Below are 21,936 nucleotides of genomic sequence, written 5' to 3'. Positions count from 1 at the left end.
TTCTTCTTCTTCTTCTTCTTCTTCTTCTTCTTCTTCTTCTTCTTCTTTTCTCTTTCTTTCCCAAAATAAGCAGCTAGGCCACACAGTGGGCCTTGAGTCATTAAACATGAGTTCAAATTCAACCTCACACACTTATTAGCTATATGACCCTATACAAGCCATGTAACCTCTGCCTGCCTCAGTTTCCTCAACTGTAAAATGGGGATCCTACTAGTACCTACTTCACAGGTTGTGAAGGATCAGATGACATAACACCTGTAAAGTGCTTAGTATAGTGCCTGGCATATAACAGGTACTTAATAAATGCTTATTCCTTCCTCTTATCTATGTATCATCAAAAGAGATTGTCAAACTAGAGATTAACCCTCACATGAAGAGAAGAATTAAATCCCAAGAATTTGCTTTTGCAAATGTCTGCTCACCAATCACTGATCCTATACATCATAGGACAGAGAGTTAAAAGAAACATGACAGATATATAATCTAGTCTAACCTTCTCATTTTATAGATGATGCACAGAGATGGACAATGACTCACTCATAGTGACACAGGTAGTAAGTAACAGTCAAGATTTGAAACTAAATCTTCTGGCTACAAATACGACAATCTTATTAAGCTTTAGATTTCTCCAAGCATTAACAGTATCTCTCTTTAATGCACTCATTATGTGATATTTCATATTATAGTTATTCACATTTATATCTTCTTAATTTACTAGATTAAAAGCTCCATGAGGATAGGGACTATATCTTATCTAATTTCTCTCTTTCCTCTGGAATCAGTATAGTAAAACACTGTGAATTAAATTATAGTGAACTAAATTGAACTGAGAGACAAAATCTTAGTCCTAATCCTTTTTCTCCTTATACCTTCTCCCTTGCTAATCTCATCATTTTCATGACTTTACTTATCATCTTTCAAACTCTTTGTGGCCCTGTTTGGGTTTTCTTGACAAAGATATTGGCATGGTTGACCATTTCCTTCTCCAGTTCATTTTACAAATGAGGAAACTGAGGCAAACAGGGTTAAGTGACTTGCCCAGGGTCACAAGACTATTAAGTGTCTGAAGTTGGATTTGAACTCAGGAAAATGAGTCTTCCTGACTCCAGGTCTATCTATCCACTGTGCCATGTAATTATTATTAGCTATTATACTGGACATGGTCTATATTTTTTTCCTTTTGTGCCTGAAATAATTTCCTTTCCTACACTTATATTTCCAGTCCCCATTGAAATCTCATACATCATTCAAGACTCATCTCAAATGTCAAATACATCATAAAGCCTTTCATAAGCCTCTCCAATTGCATGTGATCATTTCTTTCTCTATAACCCTTTTTAATTCTCTTACAACACTTCTCATAATCTGGTTTGTATTATAGTTAGTCGTATTCTTGCCCTATCTCCTTACTAGATTTTGAGATTGGAGGATGGGGACAAGATCTATGCTGAATTCTTTTTGCATCCTTCTGCACTACCAAGCACAGAGTTTATAAACAGGAGTCACTTGATAAACATGTCGGGTTAAACCACTGAAGGATCTTACCTTCTTTTCCATGTTCTTTGGAAGAGATCTCAGAATAAACCACATCTCCAACTACAGGATTTACTGAAAGAGAAGACAAAGTTTTCCAGAAGATATTGGCCAAGGGCTAACACCATAGACTCTCAAGAGATTTCAGAAGTCGTCTAATCTGAGCCCCTTCCCAATGCATGAATCCCATACCATACAGGCGATCATCATGCCTTTGTTGCAATGCCTCCAGTGTTGGGGAACTTACTATTCACCATGAATCATATCACATGTAGACATTGATATTCACTATTTAGAGTGATACTCTAAGATCCAGTAAGATACAATTTAGAATCACAATCACTTCCTATTGACTCACGTTTACTTGCTTTTCCCTGCTCGGTGCTCCAGAGCTCAGAATAAACTGTGTCCTTAATTACAGAATTCACTGCAAGAGAAGACAAAATTGATCAAGATGCTCTGGCTGAGAGCTTGGACTATTAGCTTTTCCTAACCATCTCCCTCAGAATCCTCTTTACTTGATGATGAGATGGGCAAACCAGCCAGACTGAAGCAGTAAAGGGAGGTGGTATGTGCCAAGCAAATCAAATCACCACCACTGTCTTAATCATCACCTTCCTTCAGATCCAGCGAGATACAAGCTAGGACTCTGAATCTAAGAGCCTTGGGAAAAGCACTATTCCACAGAGCAATGGCTCTGCTTCCAATGTGGGCCCCATAGCTAATACTGATGGGAACAATCATGGTGGAGGATTTGAATTAAGTAATATGCAATTTTTTCTCCAAATATTGATATAAGTTGTTGGCCAATTGTCATTGATGGTCAGTTAAACCCAAGAGTTCTAGGACATATAGGACAGCACTGCCAGACTGTCCTTACTACTTCCAACCTAGTCCCCATAGTCAGCACCCCAGGAAGCAATCCTAGGGGATGTGTAGACTGGCAGAGCCTTCTGTAATTTCTGCAATAACTACTCAAGAACCAGAAAAGAAAATTCTGGTGAGCAAAGTCCATCCCTATCAGATGGTCCATCTCTCTTATAACACTGGAAATGACCTAAAAATTCATTTGCACCTGCTTTGCAAGGTGGCAAGCTGTACCGTGGGACCTTTCTATCTGACTTGCAGCTAAAACCTTTGTGTGTTGTCAATCCCCATTAGACTGTGAATTTCTTGAGAGCAGGAACTCTTACTTTTTTATTTGTAACCCCAGCACTTAACATAGTACTTTGTTTATATTAAATATTGAATAAATGATTTTTCATTCATTCATGATTCTGGGTATGCCATTCATTGATTTTAGGTGACTGGGCTTGAGCAAAACCTTGGGTATCTACAAGGATTTAGCTCTGTTTATCTCATGTTCCCTTTCCTCTGCCTCATTCTACTCACAGGGCCAAGTTCTTCAACCCTTGCCCAAAAGTGAGGTCCTTATCATTACCATATATTGACTCCATTTGGGCAGATGAATTTGAGTAAACAGGTTCTTGAAGGTTCGAGATGGGAGAGGCCCTGTGGGAAAGAGACACAAGCTATAGCTTGGAACAGAAACACAAGTGAGTGCAAGTAAGTCATGGGCAGAGCCCTGGAAGCAAAAAAAAAAAAAAAAAAAAAAAAAGCAAATATAGTATTGAATTTTAGGGAAATCAGAAGCCAAAAGGTCACTGAGAGTTCAGGCTATTCTATGAGGTAATATTTATTCCTTAGGAGCATAGGTATCAATTATACAGGCAACTTATGTGGGTTCTTTTAAGAGAGAAACAAAGTGATAGCATTGTCAAAGAGGGAGTAGTCTAAGTTGGGATGACTTGGGAACAAGGCCAGTCTATGGATAAGAATTCCTCACTGATGGAGTGACCACTCTGAATGGCTAAAATATTTATCCCTTTTTTTATCATAATAATTCTTAAAAGGAATTAATTCAGCACTTTTATTTGTCTTTGTCTGGGTTAGACTATATATGTGTGTATATATATATATAATATATATATATATATTATATATATATATAATCAGTTAGAAAAACACAGCCAATATCACTTGAGATCTCATAACCTAAGGCTAAAACCCTGACACAGAAAGGGTTAGAGAAATATGAGGAAATGAAGAGCATTGGTCAAGACTGTGAGTTAAATAACCATATTAATATTAGGCATAAGCAGATCAGTAACTAGATAGTGAAGGGGATAGTGGTGAGGGACATTGTCCTGTGAAATCCTCTGTACATTCCAAAAGGTGTGAAACAGGTCCATCCCCAGGGACAAAAGGCAGTAACTAGTCCACTTTTGAGTTTCTGTATGGGTGGGTGGGTGGGTCAGTGCAATGGGGGTAGAGAGGGTAGAAAACGTGAAGAGGGTTGAAGAGGCAGAGGCCTCACCTGTATGGGCTGGGAACAGAGCTTCTTCCTAAAAAGCACAAGAACAGGGTATCAGAAGAGGAGAAGATCTTCTCTTTCCTTCCCTTCCCCCCCCCTTCCTTCCTCCCTCCTTCCCTCCCTTCCTTTCTTCCCTTTTTTCCTCCCTTCTTGCCTTTCTTCCTCAATCTCTTTTTCTCTATTTCTCTTCTCTTTTTGTTTCGCTCTTACCTTCTCTTTCTCTGTCTCTGTCTCTTTCTTAAATTCACACACACACACACACACACACACACACACACACACAAAACTCCCACTTTTCAGATTCTTTTTATCTACTGTCTTCTTGAACCCCTTTTGGACAAAGAGTGTTTTTTGCCTTCCTTTGTGTCCCCAGAGTTTAGCACAGGGCCTGGCATAGAGCAGCACTTAACAAAAGCTTGTTGATTGCCTGACCATAAGACTCTCAAGGGCACATAATCACTTGTCAGATATGATGAAAATGGACATTTCTGTATCACTTTAAAATTTGCAAAGCTCTATACATCTGATTTCTATTTCGCAACAGTGCTATGCTTACTGGGATATAGGTTGGACTACATAGTATCTGAAATCTCTCTTAACTCTGAGTTTCTATGATTCTATGATGTCAGCCACGTGCTAACTTACCTAGAACACTTTGGAGATAAGGAAAGAGTGGAAAATGGATTCTTTGGGAGCAGAGACATCTAGATGAGGCCTTGGAGAGAGTGTTTAGACTTGGTATCTAAAAGACCTGAGTTCAAAGCTGGCTTCAGTCACTTACTAGCTGTGTGACCCTGGGAAAATTATTTAACTGCTCTCTGCCTCAGTTTCTTCATCTGTAAAGGGGGAGGGAGATAATAATAGCAACTACCTTACAAGACAGGTGTGAGGACGGAATGAGATAACATTTGCAAAGAGTTTTGCAAACCTTAAAACTATTTGGGGAACAGCACAGCTAGTAATCTAATTTGCCTGAACTGGATTAAAAAGCTGACAAGTGGGAATTTTAAAGAAGAGAGTAAAAAATTATAGGCCTGGAACAAGTTTTGTTATACCGCATCAAGAGGTGTTGGAAGATAGAATTCCAAAGAGCAGTTTTCTTAAATCAGTGAATTATAAAATTCTTTTTGAATGCACTGATTTCTCATAGACTTATCAAAATCCATACCCTCATATCAAATTGTCTACCATTTTAGAAAGAGGGAAGGGGAGGGAGAGAAAAATTTGTAATTCAAAGTTTTGTAAAAATGAATGCTAAAAATTGTCCTGACATACAATTGGGGAAAAAATAGTGTTAAAAAAAATCCATACCCCCACTTGCATTTGCCCTCTGCTTATCTATGTTTCACTGAGCTGATAACAAGTACTAGACACAGGCCACCAAGAATGCCTTCCTTGCATATATTCTAATGCAAAGCAGATTTAGAATTTGAATTAGAATTCAGCCCTTTTACCACCACAGCCATGGTTCAATTCCTAGATAGGAAGGACCTTTGAAAGGCAACATAGTACAGTGGAATGATCACTGGATTTAGATGACCTCTGTTCAAATCCTTCCTTTCCTATTTACTACCAAGTGACCACAGGCAAGTTAGTTACTTAACTTTTCTGGGCCTTAGTTTTCCCATCTGTAAAATGGGTGGGTTGCACTAGATAGTTTCTAATGTCTCTTCTAACACCAAGTCTGTGATATCTCTAGGAGAAGACTGAACAGCAATCTTGGCGTTGGGTATAATTTCATATGAGGATTAACCCTCAATCATTTGATACTAGAATCAAGGATTGTGCCTCATTATTCTGTATAATTTCTGGCAATATTAAGCAATAGCCAATGTCATTATATAGTACAAAATACTAGTTTCCCAACTCTCCTAGTGGCTACTTGTGTGACATTAGGAAAATCACTCTGTTTCTTAGTGCCTTAGTTTTTGCTCTGTGTAAAAAAGAGGGGCTGGAGTTTCCGAGGTTCTTTTCAGCTTTCAATTCTATGATCTTTGTTCACCTAAAGCTGGACTTCAGTTGGGTCAGTCACTGTTTAAGAGGCTTTCCCATAGGAGGGTAAATCTTCCTGAGGCCAGAAAAGAGAGAGAGGTGACTCATGGGACACCAGTTTCCCAAACACTAGGCAGGGTTAAGAGTAGGGAAGATGGGAGAGTCTCTAGTTGCTGTGAGAAATCACCACTGTGACTATGCTTCAGAAATGTCCTGTTCTGCACTTTCAAAATGCATTATAGAGGGGAGAAAAGGGTTTAGACCCTTAGAAAACAAACTGTGTTAAGAAACAGGTTGAAAAAAAAACAAAACCTGAACTCCATTTATTTATAATTTAATCACTAAAATTTGCCCTGAATAAGGAATGAGAAAATGTGCCTTCCTCAGCTTCATTCAACTTGATTTGAGAGATGGGGAGACAAGGGGAATGGAATACTAGCCATAATGTCAGTCTCTGTTGATAGGTTTCATAGTTTTGCTGAAAGACTTTCTCCCCCTCCCTCACTTTCCTCTTCTTCTTCCTCCTCCTTCTTTTTGTTTAGAAGGATGTCTCACTAACAAAAGTTATCAGTAAAAATTTAAAAAAAATCTATGTAAGGAATCAGCTCAGTCAGCAAAACCAAGTCATAAAACTGAAATTAGGGTAGCTAGGTGGCGCAGTGGACAGAGCACCAGCCCTGAAGTCAGGAGGACCTGATTTCAAATCCAGCCTCAGACCAAACACTTGACACTTACTACCTGTGTGACCCTGGGCAAGTCACTTAATCCCAACTGCCTAAAACAAAACAAAACAAAAAAACTCTGAAATTACAGCTGTGTAGAAACTGCTTGCATAATCATAAAATGTATATCCTCCAGCCCTGGAGTCAGCAAATCCTGAGTTCAAATCAGACACTTACTAACTGTGTGACCCTGGGCAAGTCACTTATCTTTGTTTGCCTTGGTTTCCTCATCTATAAAATAGGGTTAATAATAGCACCTACTTCCAAAGGTTGTTGTGAGGATCACAGGGCATAATAATGGTAAAGTGCTTAGCACAGTGCCTGGCACCTAGTAAGAGCGATATAAATGTTAGCTCTTATGATCCTCTTCTTCTCTCCCCTCCCCCCACTTTACTTGGCATTTTAAAAGATGTTTTGAATCCATTTATTTATAGATATTTTATCTCCTATGATATAGTATAAGCGTATTGAAGGAAAGGATGTTTCATTTTTGGTTTTGTATTCTCAGAACCTAGTATACTGCCCACACATAGTAGGTGCTTAATAAGTGCTGGATTGAGCCTCAGTACAACCTAAGAGGCCAAGGTCTTTACTCTCATTGGTGGAAAACTTCATGGGTAAAATGCTGGGATATGAGGCAAAGCAAGTGAAATGTGTATGCCAAGATACTGTCCTGGATTTATTCTTGTCGTGGGGATGTAGCCTATGTCCTGGCATTGATGCAGTTTCTTTAATGAGGCATGAAACTCCTCTGCATAGTAGAAAGTCTTCATTGCCAGGCTGCGGAGGACATACCCATGGTTCGATGAATGGGCTAACTGGTTGTACAGGTTCTCCCTCACCCCCAAATAAATGAGTCCTTGTGCTTCTCTGCTGGCTTTTTTCTCTTTGATGGAACCCCCAGATTTCCTTTCCTTCCTTCTATCCATCTCTAAGCCCTGGCAGGGTAGGTGAGGTTTCTGAACTGGTTATGAATCCCTTAGTCAGGTCAGTTATAATGTCAGTGGGGAGAGTAAGGCAAGGAACTCACACCTTATCAAGGAGTTACTGTGTCTAGGGATTTTCTCCACGTTGTAAAGGAGCCAGCATCAAGCTAGAACTCGTCTTCATCTGGTGAAGACAATGAGGACTTTATTAGAGTCGGTCAATTAGTCAATCATTATTATTATTATAATAACAAGCAATTGTTATTACTATTATTTGCAAAGCAATCAGGTTTAAATGACTTGCCCAGGTCACACGGCTAGAAAGTGTCACGTGTCTGAGGCTGTTCTTGAACTCAGGTCCTCTTGGACTCCAGGGCGGGTGCTCTATCCACCGCGCCATCTAGTTGCCCTTCCTACAGCAATTCTTTAACATTTACTAGGTGCCAAGCACTGTCCGAAATGCTGAGGATCCAAACAAAGGTTAAAAATCATCCTTGCCCTCAAGGAGTTCCCATTCTAATGGAGGAGACAACATGTAAATTACCAGGTACATTTACAATCTATACAGAACCGAGGGAAGGAAATCTCAGAGTGGAAGCGGCTAAGGGGGCTTGGCAAGGCTTCCTGTAGAAAGAGGATTTGAGTTGAGACTTGAAGGAAGCCAGGAAAGCTAACAGGCCAGGTATGGGCTGGCCAACCAGTGCAAATACATAGAGATGGCAGATGGACAGTTTGCTGCAAGTAAAAAGATTTCTTTTTTTTTTTTTTTTTTGGTGATGCAGTGTTTAACTGGAACATAAAAACCATACAGAACTCACATGGCAGCTTGGTGTAAAAAGCACGGGATTGGAAGGAAAGAGGTTGGGGCCAAGCATTATAATCAGGGCTGATTCAATATTTTGGAATCTCACTTTCCTCTTCTGTAAAATGAGACACTAGCTCAGATAAAGTCTAAGGTCTCTGACAGCTGAGACATTCTATGACTATTGAGGTGGAGGCAGGCATTTAGGATTCATTTGTATGATTTTATGTGTTTCTCAAACTATATAAAAAAATTTTTTTTAACATTGTAAAAAAAAAAGAAAAGAAGAAGAAAGAAACAGTAAGCAAGCCAGTATATTGGATTATAAAATATGTAGCAGGCAGTAACATGTCATACACTGGGAAGGTAGGAAAGGGCCAAACTGTGAAGAGCTTTAAATTCCAAATCAAGGATTTATAGGAGGTAATAGGGAGCCACTAGTGTTTATTAAGTAACATGGGCAGAAATGAGCTTTTAGGAAGATCCTATTGGCATCTGAGTGGAGACAGATTTAAAGTAAAAAGATCAATGCTACAGCAGTAGTCCAACTAGAGATGATGACAGCCTGAATTGAGTGGTGATTTTGTGAATGAGAAGAAGGAAGCATATATGAGAAATGTTGGGATGGATTACTGGGCCTGGGGTCGTGAATACCTTGAGTTTGAATCAAGCCTCTCACACTTACTATCTGTTTGATCCTGGGCAAGTCTGTTTTAGACATACTTAATTTAAAATGACTGTGGGGCATTCAGTTCTAAATGTCTAATAAACAGTTGGAGATGTGGAATTGGAGCTCAGAAGAGAGATGGAGGGCTGGATACACAGAGGTCTCACAAATTTTAGTGGTTATTAAAGCTTAAAATTGCACTAAATAGGATCTCTTGTATCATTCTGGGAATCATTGGCATTAAATAATAATTGAACCTTTTAGAGCTTATATAAGAAGAAGTGAAAACCAGAACAAAAGCCTCCTTAGTGGAGTTTCACCTTTCTGGGCTTTATTTCCTCAATTCTGAAATGATATCTAAGTTGCCTTCTGAGTGTCTAAAAAAGTAAATGCTAAATTTTGAGTCCCAGCTGAATGCCTTAGGAAGGGACTTCCCATCATGGCTCCAAGTTAGCTTTCCAATCTTATCCTTTTTATATGCACCACCTGCTAGGCAAAGTGGACTACTCTCCACTCCCCCCTCTGATTTTGTCCCCTTCCATGCCATTCTCCATATGTGGGCCCCACCTACAACCTCATACTGTCGGTCTCTTTCTTCAATGTCTGATGCCAATATCACTCATTCCAAGAAGGCTGCTTCTTCCCACTCCGTTAAAAAAATCATATTTCTTTCCTCAAACTTATACTAACATTTGTGTGGATCACTCTTTTGCATTTGTTTCACTCTTCCTTATATGGCAACTGTGCGCATGGCTTTCCCTCTATTTGACTGCAAGCTTCTTGAGGTCATGGGCTGTTTTGGTTTTGTCCTTTTGTTTCCTCCCTGAGCCTGGCATATAGTTGGTCTTTAATGGATGTTTGTTGAATTGAGTTCAGTTAAACTCTCAGCCTGGCATCCCTGATCACTGGCTATTAGAACTGTAATGAAGTCTAAGTGGGAAAAGCCTAAACACAAGTCTAATATATCAAACTGATTTCATGAATATATGGGCTTAACAAAGGGTAACCAAGGTGAGCTACAAACCTGATTTTCTCCGGAGTTTGAAGTAAAACACAGGAGCGACAATAATGAAGATAAAGATGCTGATCAGGGAAACAGTGATTCCCACAGTGGCCATGTTCTTCTGACTTCTGATAGGAACTGTGAGGAAACAGCTATGAATGAGATCTGGAGGAGACATACCTGGGGTCCAAAGCATTTCCAGGTATTGGAATATGGGTGGAAAACAGAAATCTGTGGGTTTTTCTCTTAGCAACAGTTGTAGGTAGGGTTGGATGATCACAGCGATATTTACCTAGTAACTTGAATTATAGTTTGCCAGTTACAGACCAACATAGGGCAGAGGGTGACAAGTACTTGTTGAGGTCTTACTTCATGTCATCCCCTTTCCTTGTGACTCATGACACAGATCTTGGGTGAGCCAATTTCCGAAAGTATTGCCCTATAATCCACCATCATCAAAGTTTCTCCATCATTTTTGGATGTCAGCATCAATCCCTGAGCATTTTACCTACCTGAGATGGAGAGTGTCAGAATTTCGCTGAACTGGCAACTGAAACTGTTGTTGGCCCTGCAGAAGTACTTCCCAGAATGCCTAGTTGTCATGGTGAGGTTGAAGGAAACTGCAACTCCAGAGGAGGCCATTTTGTTCTCAAGGATTTCCTTCTCGTGATAAAGTTGATACTGAATTGGAAAAGAACCTCTGAGGGCTTGACAGTGAAACGCCACCACATCCCCCACAGCGGCCTGTGCACCAAGTGCACTGATGTTGAAGAGTGGCTGAGACACTGGAACTGATAGAGAAAATCAGGCAGGTCAGAGTTTTCCCCTCTTGCAAGAGACTCATGAATTCTTTACCTAAGACATGTGAAACAGAAAGATGTCTCAGTGGTCTTTCCGGGCCCCATAGGCCATATGTTCTATATTGAGTTTTATCTCCAGATACTTTCTAGATTTTACAGTTTTTTTTTCCATCAGAGTTGTTTTCTGAATTGATCAAACACACAAGTCTCATCTTCATTAAACTCAGAAATGACTGCTCATTTGACAATTTTTTTATTTTTTTTTTAGGCAATTAGGGTTAAGTGACTCCCCCAGGGTCACACAGTTAGTAAATGTCAAGCATTTGGTCTGAGGCTAGATTTGAACTCAGGTCCTCCTGACTTCAGGACCGGCGCTCTATCCACTCCGCCACCTAGCTGCCCCTTCATTTGACAATTTTCAAAACGTCGTAAAGCAATCTGACTGGGATTGTGTTTAGACTATCATTTACACCAATGCCACAAAGAAGCTCCAAATGGATATACACCTCAAGTATAAAATTACAAACAAAATATTAAGGAAATTGAAAGGGGCTATCTTGTACAGCTCTGACTAGAAGGAGAATTCTTCAATGCTTAGTCAAATTCTCAAATAAACAAGGGATAGAAGTGATCACAGAAAATAGAGCAGACAAGTTCAATCACAAAAAATTGAAAAGCCTCTATATGAACACAATCAAAGTTTCCTTAGTTGTAAGATGAAGATAATAATAGCACCTACATCACAAGGTTACTGTGAGAATCAAATGAGAATTAGAAAGAAGCAGTTAATTGGGAAACATTTTTTGCAGCAATATCTGTCATAAAGATCTGATTTCCATGTTATACAGGAAGTTGATAAAAATAGTATCAGAACAAGAAAATTCCCTGATAGAAAAATGGCCAGAGTATATGAATAGGCAACTTATTCAATCATTAATTCAATAAGTATTTGTTAAGCACCTACTATATGCCAGGCACTGTGGTATGTTTTGGAGATTCAAAAACTAAAATAAAATAGTTACTGCTTTTGAGAAATTTAAATTGTATTGAGCAAAACAATGTGTGCATAGAAAATTAAATACAAAATATATAGAAAGAAATTTTGAGGGAGTGAGTACTAGTAACTGGAGAGATGAGGATCAGTCTTCTGCAGACAAAGGCATTTGAATTAAACTGTAAATGATGCTGGGGATTCTCAGCAGCTGAGGTGAGAAGGGAGTTTTCTTCCTTTATAAAAAATTTTGGTATTAGTATTACTAAGCCACAATCTCCTCCCTCCTCTACCCTCTCTCCTCACCAAAATAAAAGTCCTCAATTGTAGCAAATAAGTATAGTCACTCAAAACAAATCCATACACTTCGGCGATACCTAAAAATGCATGTCTCATTTCGCATCTTTAGCTCATCACCTGTCTGTCAGGAGGAGGATTTGCAGTTCTGATTGGTTGTTGAGTTAATCCTAGTTCCCATATTGTTAACTATTCTTTTCTTCTATGATATTGTAATCATTGTACAATATTTTTTCTATTGGCTCTGCTTATTTCACTATGGGTCATTTCATACAAGCACTCACAAGTGCTCTGAATCCATCCCTTTCATAATTACTTTCTTTTTAAAAAATCTTATTTTCAGTTCTGAACTCTCTCCTTCCTGCCCCTTCTCTATTCATTGAGAAGGCAAGAAACCTTTCATCATTTCTTACAGGCAAATAATATGCCATTTTGCTCATCAGCTCTCACGGATTTAATTATCATCCTTATGCTGATGATTTTTATATTTACTTATCCAGCCCTAACTTTGTTGCTGCCCTCCAGTCTGGAATCTCCAATTGCCTATTGGACATCTGTAACTCAATGTCTTATAGATATCTTAAATTTCACATATTCCAAACTGAACTCATTGTCTTTCCCCCCAAGCCTTCTCTCCTTTCAAATTTTCCTATTACTTCTGAGGTACCATCATCCTCCCAATGACCTAGGCTCAAAATCTAGGTGTTATCCTCAACTTCTCACTCTTTCTCAACTTCCACACTGGATCTGCTGCCAAGGCCTTCCAATTTTCCTTCCCCAACATCTCTGATATGTACTCTCTCTTCTGACACTCTTCTGACACTGCCCCCACCCTTTTGCAGACTCCTTTGCTTCACATCTGGACTATTGCAAGAGCATGCTGGTTAATTTCCCCGCCATGAGTCTGTCCCCACTCTAGGCCATCTTCCAATCCTGTCAGAGTGATCCTCCCAAAGCTTGGGTCTAACTATGTCATCACTCCTCTCCTTCATTTATTTATTCCCCTTACCTCCATTCAGCAAACTCTATTGATTCCCTATTATAGACAGGATCAAATATAAAAACCTCTGTTTAGCATTTTTTTATGTTTAGCCTTTCATAACTTTTATCTCCCTGTTCCCCTCTCCTCTGCTTTTTTAGTCTTCTTATGACTTTTACCCCAATATGTATTCTATGATTCGGTCTCTCTCTCTCTTTTTTTTGTGTGAGGCAATCGGGGTTAAATGATTTGCCCAGTGTCGCACAGCTGGTAGGTATCATGTGTTTGAGGTTGGATTCGAACTCAGGTCCTCCTGACTCCAGGGCTGGTGCTCTATCCATTGTGCCACCTAGCTCTTTGTTGTTTCTTAAACAAGACACTCCATCTCCTGACTCCAGGTATTTTCATTGGCTGTCCCTCTTATTTGGAGCTCTCTCCTTCCTCATTTCTGCCTCCTGGCTTCCCTGGCTTCTGCCAAATTCTATCTCAAATCCTATCCTCTACAGAGAGTCTTCTCTGACCTCCCCCCCCCCTTACTTCTGGTGCCTTCCCTCTATTAATTATTTACAAATTATCTTATAGATAGCTTGTTTGTACATAAGTGTTTGCCTGTTTCCTTCCCTATTAGATTGTGAGATCCTTGAGAGCAGGGACTGTCTTTTAACTTTAGCACTTAATATTGCCTGGCACAAAATAAGCCCTTAATAAATGTTTATTGATTACTTGACTACATTTATACACTATAATTTTTTTCAGTCAGTGCTTGATAGATAGTAACTATTTTGTTGAGGACAGAGTTAAAAAAAAAAAGAAATGCAAGCAAACAACAACCGCATGAAAAAACGCTCTGCATTTTTATATAGAAATTAAGGGGGGGGGTAGGTACCCATCAAGGGAAGATCTGAACAAATTGTGTATATGAATAAAATGGAATATTATTGCATCATAAAAATGATGAAAGAAATATTCTCAGAGAAACCTTTGAAGATCTGCACGAACTGATGCAAAGTGAAGTGAGCAGAATCAGTAGAACAATGTATACAATAATACTATAAAGAAAACAAATGTGAAAGACTTAAGAACTCTAATCAATGCAATGATCAATCATGATTCCAGGGGATAAGTGATGAAGCATGCTACACACCCACTGCCAGAGAGGGGATGGATTCAACAGGCAGAATAAAACATACATTTTCAAACACAACCAATGAGAGAATTTGTTTTGCTTGACTAAGCATATTAGCTACAAGGTTTTTTTTCCTTTTTTCTTTTTAGTGGGGCCAGGACATATGGAGTACAGACTAGGGTTGCCACCATCAACAAAAATAGAAAGAAAAGAAAGAAAAGAGGATCTTTGAAGCATTTTTAATAAACATACAGAAGAGGAGGAACAGAAAGAATCATAGGTAAGCAGAACAGCTTCCAAAGCTCTATGTTGAATTTGTTATTACTTAAAAAGAAAAGCAAGTTGAAATAGCAGAGATATATTTTTATGTACAATACTGTTTTTTTCTGTTCTGCTACACATATGGAAATGCTCCTAATAAAAGACAAAAAAAGATAAATGCTTAAGGGGCTATGGTAAGACAAGTTCATTAATGCAATGTTACTGGAGCTATGGATTGGGCTAACTATTTTGAAAAACAATCTGTAGTTATGCCAAAAAAGTCACTAAACTATTCATGATCCTTGACCCATTACTAGGGATATACCCTAAGAAGGTCCAAGTTCTCATTTGTACACTAATAATTATAGTAGCACTTTTTTTCCTCCTATAAACAAAGTAGATACCCCTCAATTAAGGGAATAGTTAAATAACCAATGAGTCAATCAACAAGTACATATTAAATATCTACTATGTACTAGGCACTGATAACACAAACAATTAAACAGTCACTACTCACACATATACACACATATGCAGAATAAATATAAAATGACATATGAATAGAATGGAATATTAGTAGGTTATAAGAAATGACGAAGATGGAGAATTCAGGGAAACGGGAAGAAACGGGTTGATGGAGAGCAAAGCAGAGCAAAGAAAAATGTACATAAATGATCACAAATGTAAAGGAGAATGATACTGAAAGATTTCAGAGCTCTGATTAATGCAGTGACCTATTACGACCTCAAAAGACTGATGGTTAAGCAGGCAGCGAGGTGGTGGGCTAGAGGTGCAGAATCAGATATCTGTTTTTCAGAAATAGCCGGTGTATTGATTTGTTTTGCTTGACCATAAGTTTTTGGTACAAGGCAGGGTTCCATGGATAGGGGCAGTGGTTGTGGAGAGAATCAGTGGGAAATGACAGAGGCATAAAAACAATAACAACAACAGAAGTATCAATAAAATACTAAGGAAAAAACCTCCTCATGACTCTGTAGGGGCCCCTCTCAGGGGAACAAAGGCTGATTGAGATGAATGGGGGTAGGACTCACTTTCCACGGTGACATTCACCCTCAGGCTGCTGGTAGTGCTGATGCCATTGTTAGCAGTACAGTAATACTTCCCTGCATCAGTCTCATTCACAGCAGAAAGCACAAACTTCTCCTTCAGAGAACATCGAGTCTTCTCTCCCAGACTTGCCTTAATGCCCTCTCTGTGCCAGGAGAATGTGATGTTCCCTGTGCCCTGAGCTACTGAGCAGATGAGGACCAGCTTCTCTCCTTCAGTCACCTGCCCCCCGGAAGGCTGGGTCTCCATGAGAATGCCAGAGATGGGGATTCCTGGGTGAACACAAAGTGATACATGAAGGCCCTCCCTGACTTTGGGAAATGTCAAAGGTGGCAGGGAAAGCTGCACCCAACTTGTACGTGTCTGTACAATGGGAACTTAGGAATAGTAAGGAAGGAGGAAATGGGTCACTGGTATATTAAGACTGGACATGGAGAATAATCCTGAATGTATTAGTGGGGAGGGGTCACCTTTCCCCAGTTTAAGACAGTGTTGATTCCCCACCCATAAGTTTCTGAACCACAACTTTGGCTTTGGGCAATTCCAAGGGAGGACCTAGAGGGAAATTGAGACATTTGAGTGATGCCTCACTGGGTAGACCTTTTTGTCAGATAGAATAGAGAGGCTACTGAGAAGTGTCAGCTCTATACTAAAGTGACATCGTTCAAGTTACTCTGATCACATTTGCCTTCAAGGCCCAAATGAAAACCTTTTACTCCTCCAGCCCACAATTATTTGTCTTCTATTATCTCTTCTTCTAGAGTTAGATGTTGAACTCAGTTCACCATTAATCTATCCTCTGATTGTTTCTTGGAAATGTCTTGTATCTCCTGATGCCATTGTCAGCTCCTTGCGTTCAGAAGCCACACCTGAAGTTTCTTTGTATCTTGCCACTCTGCCCCACTGCCCAAGCACTGAGAATGGTATTGGGCATGAAGCAAATACTCAATAAATACTTTTTTGGAAGTGGCTGGATTGGCACGAAGAGCAATGGTATAGTGTTATCAAAGTATTATTAACTAATCCTGAAATTCTGGGACTCCTTTGTTCATTTTAGTCTTGATGACCACAGCTCTAACATGACTGGTGTAATGGGGCTTAAGATAGCTTGAAACATAACATTGTATTTCTTTAGAGCATAGATGTCACTGTATTAATGAATCCTCCTTAACCCCCATTCTTTAATGAGTTTATCTCATTTATTTTTTGTAATATCATTGCATTGCAAATTTTAAAAATTGATTAGAGGGGGGCTGAGCCAAAGCTATAAAAAATAAGATACATTTCTCAACTGATAAATGATCAAAGGATATGCATAGGCAGTTTTCAGAGGAAAAAAATGATCAACAGTCACATAAAAATGCTCTAAATCACTAAGAATTAGGGAAATGCAAATTCAAAAACTCAGAGATACTGCCCAACACCTATCATACTGGCTAACATGACAGAAAAGGAAAATAACGTGCTAGAGGGGATGTGGAAAAATAAGGACACTAATGTACTGTTGGTGCAGTTATGAACTGTTCTAACCATTCTGGAGAACAATTTGGAACTATGCCCAAAGGGTTATAAAACTGTGCATAGCCTGTTATCCAGCAGTACCACTACTAGGTCTGTATACCAAAGATACAAAAGAAAAAGGGAAAGGACCTATATATCAAAAATGTTATAGTAGCTCTTTTGAGGGGCCAAGAATTGAAAATTCAGGGAATGCTTGTCATTTGGGGAATGACTAAACAGGTCACGCTATATGGTTATGATGCAATACTACTGTACTATAAGAAATGACAAGAGGGATGGGTTCAAAAAAACCTGGAAAGATGTATGAACTGATATAAATGACAGTGATCAGAACCAGGAGAACATTGTATAAAGTACAGCAATATTGTAATAATGATCATCTGCGAAACACTTAGCTACTCTGATCAATACAATGATCCACACAATTGCAAAGGACTTATGATGAAAAATGCTATCCACCTACAAAGAGAGAACTGATGAACTCTGAGTGCAAGTTGAAGCACCTTTTTTCACTCTTTTATTTTTCTTGCTTTTTTTCCTGTAACATGGCTCACATGGAGATATGTCTTGTATGATTTCACCTTCATAGATGATATCATATGCCTTTTCAGTTGGTAGTGAAGGGGCTGGAAGGAGGGAGAGAATTTGGAACTCAAAATTAAAAAAAAATGTTAAAATTGATTTCAAGGTGCTTGCTCAGGATAGAATTCACACTGTTTGCTTAGGGCAAATTTCTGTTGCTTGCCCCCAGCAAGTTATTTACTTATAACTCTATTGATGTCCTAATGCAAGAGAAGACCCACAGGAAAGATAGTAGGCTGTCTCCAAAACCACTCCCATTCCCAGAGGAAGAGGAAAATCACATTACAAAGTATCCCAATGTCTAAATTGATGCCAGCACCCTTTCCTCCACCTCTCAATCCCAGCCCTGCATCACTGACACTTACTTTTCACACTGATCTTCACGTGGTTGCTCTGTTTCTGAATATTCTGAGTCACTGCTTTTGCCTCACACCAGTATGACCCTGAGTCTTCCCTCCAGACAACTGGGATCTGGAGCTCCTGAGACTCCTTCCAACCTGATACAATGACTCCATCATCTCTGAAGAAGGAGAAGTGCAGCTTGGTGTCTGACCTTTGTGGAGGGAGTTGGGTGTCACAACTCAGGGTCACCGGGGTCCCCTCGGTGGGCTGGGAGGTTGTGATTTTCAGCTCAGGAGATGGAAACAGTTCTAGAGAGAGGAGGCAAACACAATGCCCTGGACAGTGAGTGTCAGAGCTCCTAGGGTGACATGTCTTGTGTTCTCAGATGAACAGATAAAAGGACACATGGATGATTCCATCTCATTTCCCTTCTATGCTCCAGCCATGAGCTCTCCCTCCTGTTATGTGCCTACCCAGTCCTCCACGCATAGACCTTGGCCTTGAAAAGCCCTTCCCTTTCTTCCTTCTGCCCCTCAGGATTGAAGCTCATACCTTGGACTTGGAGCTGCACTTTTCTTGACATTTTTCCCCAAGGAACCAAGATATATATCAAATCCCCTGTGCAGTGATAGTTGCCACTATAACTTAAGCCAACTTGTGGGATGGAGATGGAGAGATCAGAGTTTTCAAGGAAATAATACAATTTCTTTTCATCTTTATAGTATGCCACGTCTTTGATTTTCTTATGCTTTCCTCGGCATCTCAGGGTCAATGTGTCTCCTTCAAATACAGAATATGGAGTCTGCAGAATCAGTGAATCTGTAAGAGAACCCAGAAGACCTTGGAGACTCAACTGCCATCTTTGTGCCCTGTCCTCCTTCCAATTGTCTCTAAAGGGACAAGCACCTGGAGATTATCTGGTGTATGGTGGGGGATCCAGGTTCCCCCTATGCTTCCCACTTGACCCAGATGTCTCCTCTCCCTGGAACAAGGAGCCTTCCTAGATGATGTCCTCTCAGATAAATCCCAACATATCTGCTTGGGGAAGGGAGTCCCATCCTTTACTGTACTGCTCTCGGTGGTCAGGGTTAGCCCGTAGCTGCCAGGGGATCTCAGGGTACCCAACTGCTTTCTGAATGACTTATTGGGGAGCAGTAAAGGTTGTTACCCTCAGCTCTGCTGCTGTCCCAGTGATATCATGTGACATTCTAGAGCACCCAGTGCTCTCCTCTTGTCCCTCCCTCCCTGTGGGAGACTGCATTTAGACTGCCCTGAGGCTTGGTGAGGCTCTCTGTCCTCACCAGAAGAAACTACCAGGTTCACAGGGTCACTGAGGGCTGAATCCTGGGTCTGGCATCTGTATTCTCCAGCTTGATTAGTCTCAATGCTGTTTGTAGACCAACTGTCTTGCAATTGTTGGTTTTCATACCACCATGTTGTCCCTAGTTTGGAGGAGTTGAATCCATGGCAAGTCAGAGTCACTTTTTCCCCTTTGAAGATAGTGATCCATGGAGGGTTGAGATGCACCACGGCTTTCTTTGCAATGGCTGGGTGGGAGAAAAAGAACAGCAGAAGATGAAGGTGCCTGTACACAATTCCTGGAGTAGAGGAGAGGTAGGAGAGAAGCAGGGAAGTCCTGGCCCCACACTACCATGGGATGAAACCCTGAAGCTTAGGGTTCCAGATTTAGGTCCCCTGTCTCTGGCCACAGTCCACTTACCAGCTTGAAATCTAATAAAAACCAAAGACTAGCACCTTGGCTTCCTGAAATGCTGAGCCTCCATCTGATTCCAGTCCAAACTGACAGGAGAGGTTAGATATTGAATAAAGATTGGTTGGGGGGAGGAGAAATCAAAAGTGCCAAAATGAACCCAGGAGATCAGGACTTGTGTTGCTTAAATGGCAAGCCAGATCCCCAGGAGACTGGGTTGGTTCTGAAGCCTCCTTGGAAACTGACATCCAATCAAGTTAGACACTCAAGATATAGTTTATTTCCACTTGAGTGTTTCCAATGCTATCTGTACATGTTATCATATTTCATCCTCACATATGTGAAAGAGGCAGTGTGATTGTTATTATCACCATTTTACAGATGAGAAAATTTGGCTCAGAGGTGAAGTGACTGGTCTAAGGTCACACTGGTAGGTAGTGTCAGAGCCTAGACTTGAGCCCATGTCTCTTGATCCATACTCTTTCCATTGCACCATTTTCAGAGGACCTAAGTTTGAATTCTGGTTTGAAGCTGTGTAATTCTGGACACAAGATTTCACCTAACTGGGCCTCAGTTCCCTTTTCTGTAAAATGAGGAGGTTAAATTAGATCATCTGCAAGGTCTTTTCCTGCTCTAAAATATAAGAGCTTATGATTCAAAGGATGGTCCTTTTTGCATCGGGATGCTCAGGGTCAGCTCCCAAATCCTCAAAATAGCAAATAATTATCAGTGTTCACATCTGGTGGGCAGAAGAATCCTGAGCAAAAACCATCGTGGGACTCAGAGCAGCCTGAGCCTGACTCATGGGATCAGTCAGGGAAGAGAGTTGTGGCACCGCAGACCTCAGGCAAGAGGTGAAGGGCAGGCAGGGCCGCCTCAGACAGACCTCTGTGGACGTCCTGTGGTGCTGAAGGAGACTGAATTACCCAGAGACCCCAGAGAGCAAAAAAAAAGATAACTCACAAGCTTGTGCGCTGACCAAACCTGAGGAAGAGATAAGAGCCAGAGGTTAAACTGAGTGGAGATTCCCAAAACTTTTCAACTTTTCCAACTTCTCAGAAATTCTTCAGATCCCTCTGAGATATTATCTACTTTCTTCAATTTCCTAGGAACACTTGGCCCTAAAAGAAATCTTCTATATCATGACTTTTTAAAAATAGTATTTTATTTTTTCCAGTCACATGTAAAGACTATTTTTAACATTCATTTAAAAAAATTTTTGAGTTCCAAATTTTCTCCCTCTCTCCCTCACCTCCCTCCTCCCTTAGGCAGCAAGCAATTTGATATAAGTGCAATCATGTAAGACATATTTTCATATTAGTCATGATGTGAAAGAAGAAACAGATCCAGAGGGGGGAAAACATGAAAAAAAATAAGGAAAGTAAAAACTGTATGCTTTGATCTTCATTCAAACTCCATCAGTCCTTTCTCTGGATGATAGCATTTTTCATCATGAGGATTACGACTCTTGAAAAAGCCTTTCACAACCTGGCCCCAACCTCTCTTTCCAGCCTCATCATATGTTATGCTGTTTCCTGGGCTTTCTGAGCCTGCTAAGATGTTAGCCTGTGCATTCTTTCCCCATGACACTTCATTTCTGGACTCTCTCCTTCATACTGTCTGTTCCCCATGCTTGCAATGCATGTCCTCTTCATATCCACTAATAAAATCCTTCTTTTCCTAAGGATTCACCTCAAGTACCCACCTTCAGCATGATGCCTTTCCTGGTCCCTCATATATCAGTGCCCTGTCTCCTAAATTACCCTGATTTTTAACAATTTGCTTTTATTCTGTCTCTATCTATGCCTATATACTTGGTCTCCCCTGAGAGCATGCAAGGTTCTCGAGAGTAGAAATTATTTCATTCTTTGTACTTACAACGCCTAGAGACTAGTTCAGTGCCTGGCGCATGGTAAAGCTTTAATAGATGTTTGTTGATTGATTGATTAATTCATCTTTAAACACTAAATAGATATTTGCAACTCAAAATTCCAACTGTTATGAGTCAATTCAATAAACATTTTTTAAACACCTACTATGTGCCAATCACTGTGCTTAGTGTTGGGGATACAAAAAATGTAAAAGACAATTACTGCTTTCAAGGATCTTGGCATCTAATTATCCCCTTAAAAGTTTGGACTGTCTAGTCTGATAAACTATGGATTCAAATAGCACAGAGTCATGGAAGGGCAGTGGATAATTTATTTTTTCCCTATATACAGAGGAGTCCTGACCTAAA

The 21,936-nt window shown here is 40.0% G+C and overlaps 1 protein-coding gene across 1 annotated transcript in view; it reads right to left on the bottom strand.

The window, feature by feature from the left end:
• The window catches only part of LOC114049435, a 167,094-nt gene that overhangs the window by 89,785 nt on the left and 55,373 nt on the right, over positions 1 to 21,936 (bottom strand). Inside the window, exons 15-25 of the mRNA XM_027870695.1 lie at positions 20,661 to 20,681; positions 19,288 to 19,533; positions 18,539 to 18,805; positions 18,010 to 18,294; positions 15,526 to 15,813; positions 10,532 to 10,810; positions 10,041 to 10,157; positions 3,911 to 3,938; positions 2,975 to 3,045; positions 1,892 to 1,960; positions 1,546 to 1,608 (exon numbers count right to left, since the gene is read on the bottom strand). Coding sequence (XP_027726496.1) covers positions 1,546 to 1,608; positions 1,892 to 1,960; positions 2,975 to 3,045; positions 3,911 to 3,938; positions 10,041 to 10,157; positions 10,532 to 10,810; positions 15,526 to 15,813; positions 18,010 to 18,294; positions 18,539 to 18,805; positions 19,288 to 19,533; positions 20,661 to 20,681 — 1,734 coding nt within the window. The remainder of the gene's footprint in view (positions 1 to 1,545; positions 1,609 to 1,891; positions 1,961 to 2,974; positions 3,046 to 3,910; positions 3,939 to 10,040; positions 10,158 to 10,531; positions 10,811 to 15,525; positions 15,814 to 18,009; positions 18,295 to 18,538; positions 18,806 to 19,287; positions 19,534 to 20,660; positions 20,682 to 21,936) is intronic.

This window comes from Vombatus ursinus, unplaced genomic scaffold (assembly GCF_900497805.2).
Source record: "Vombatus ursinus unplaced genomic scaffold, bare-nosed wombat genome assembly UNPS02014798.1, whole genome shotgun sequence".
Lineage (NCBI taxonomy): Eukaryota > Metazoa > Chordata > Mammalia > Diprotodontia > Vombatidae > Vombatus > Vombatus ursinus.
The sequence above is the reverse complement of the archived record's forward strand: the minus strand, read 5'-3'. Positions and strand labels throughout refer to the sequence as shown.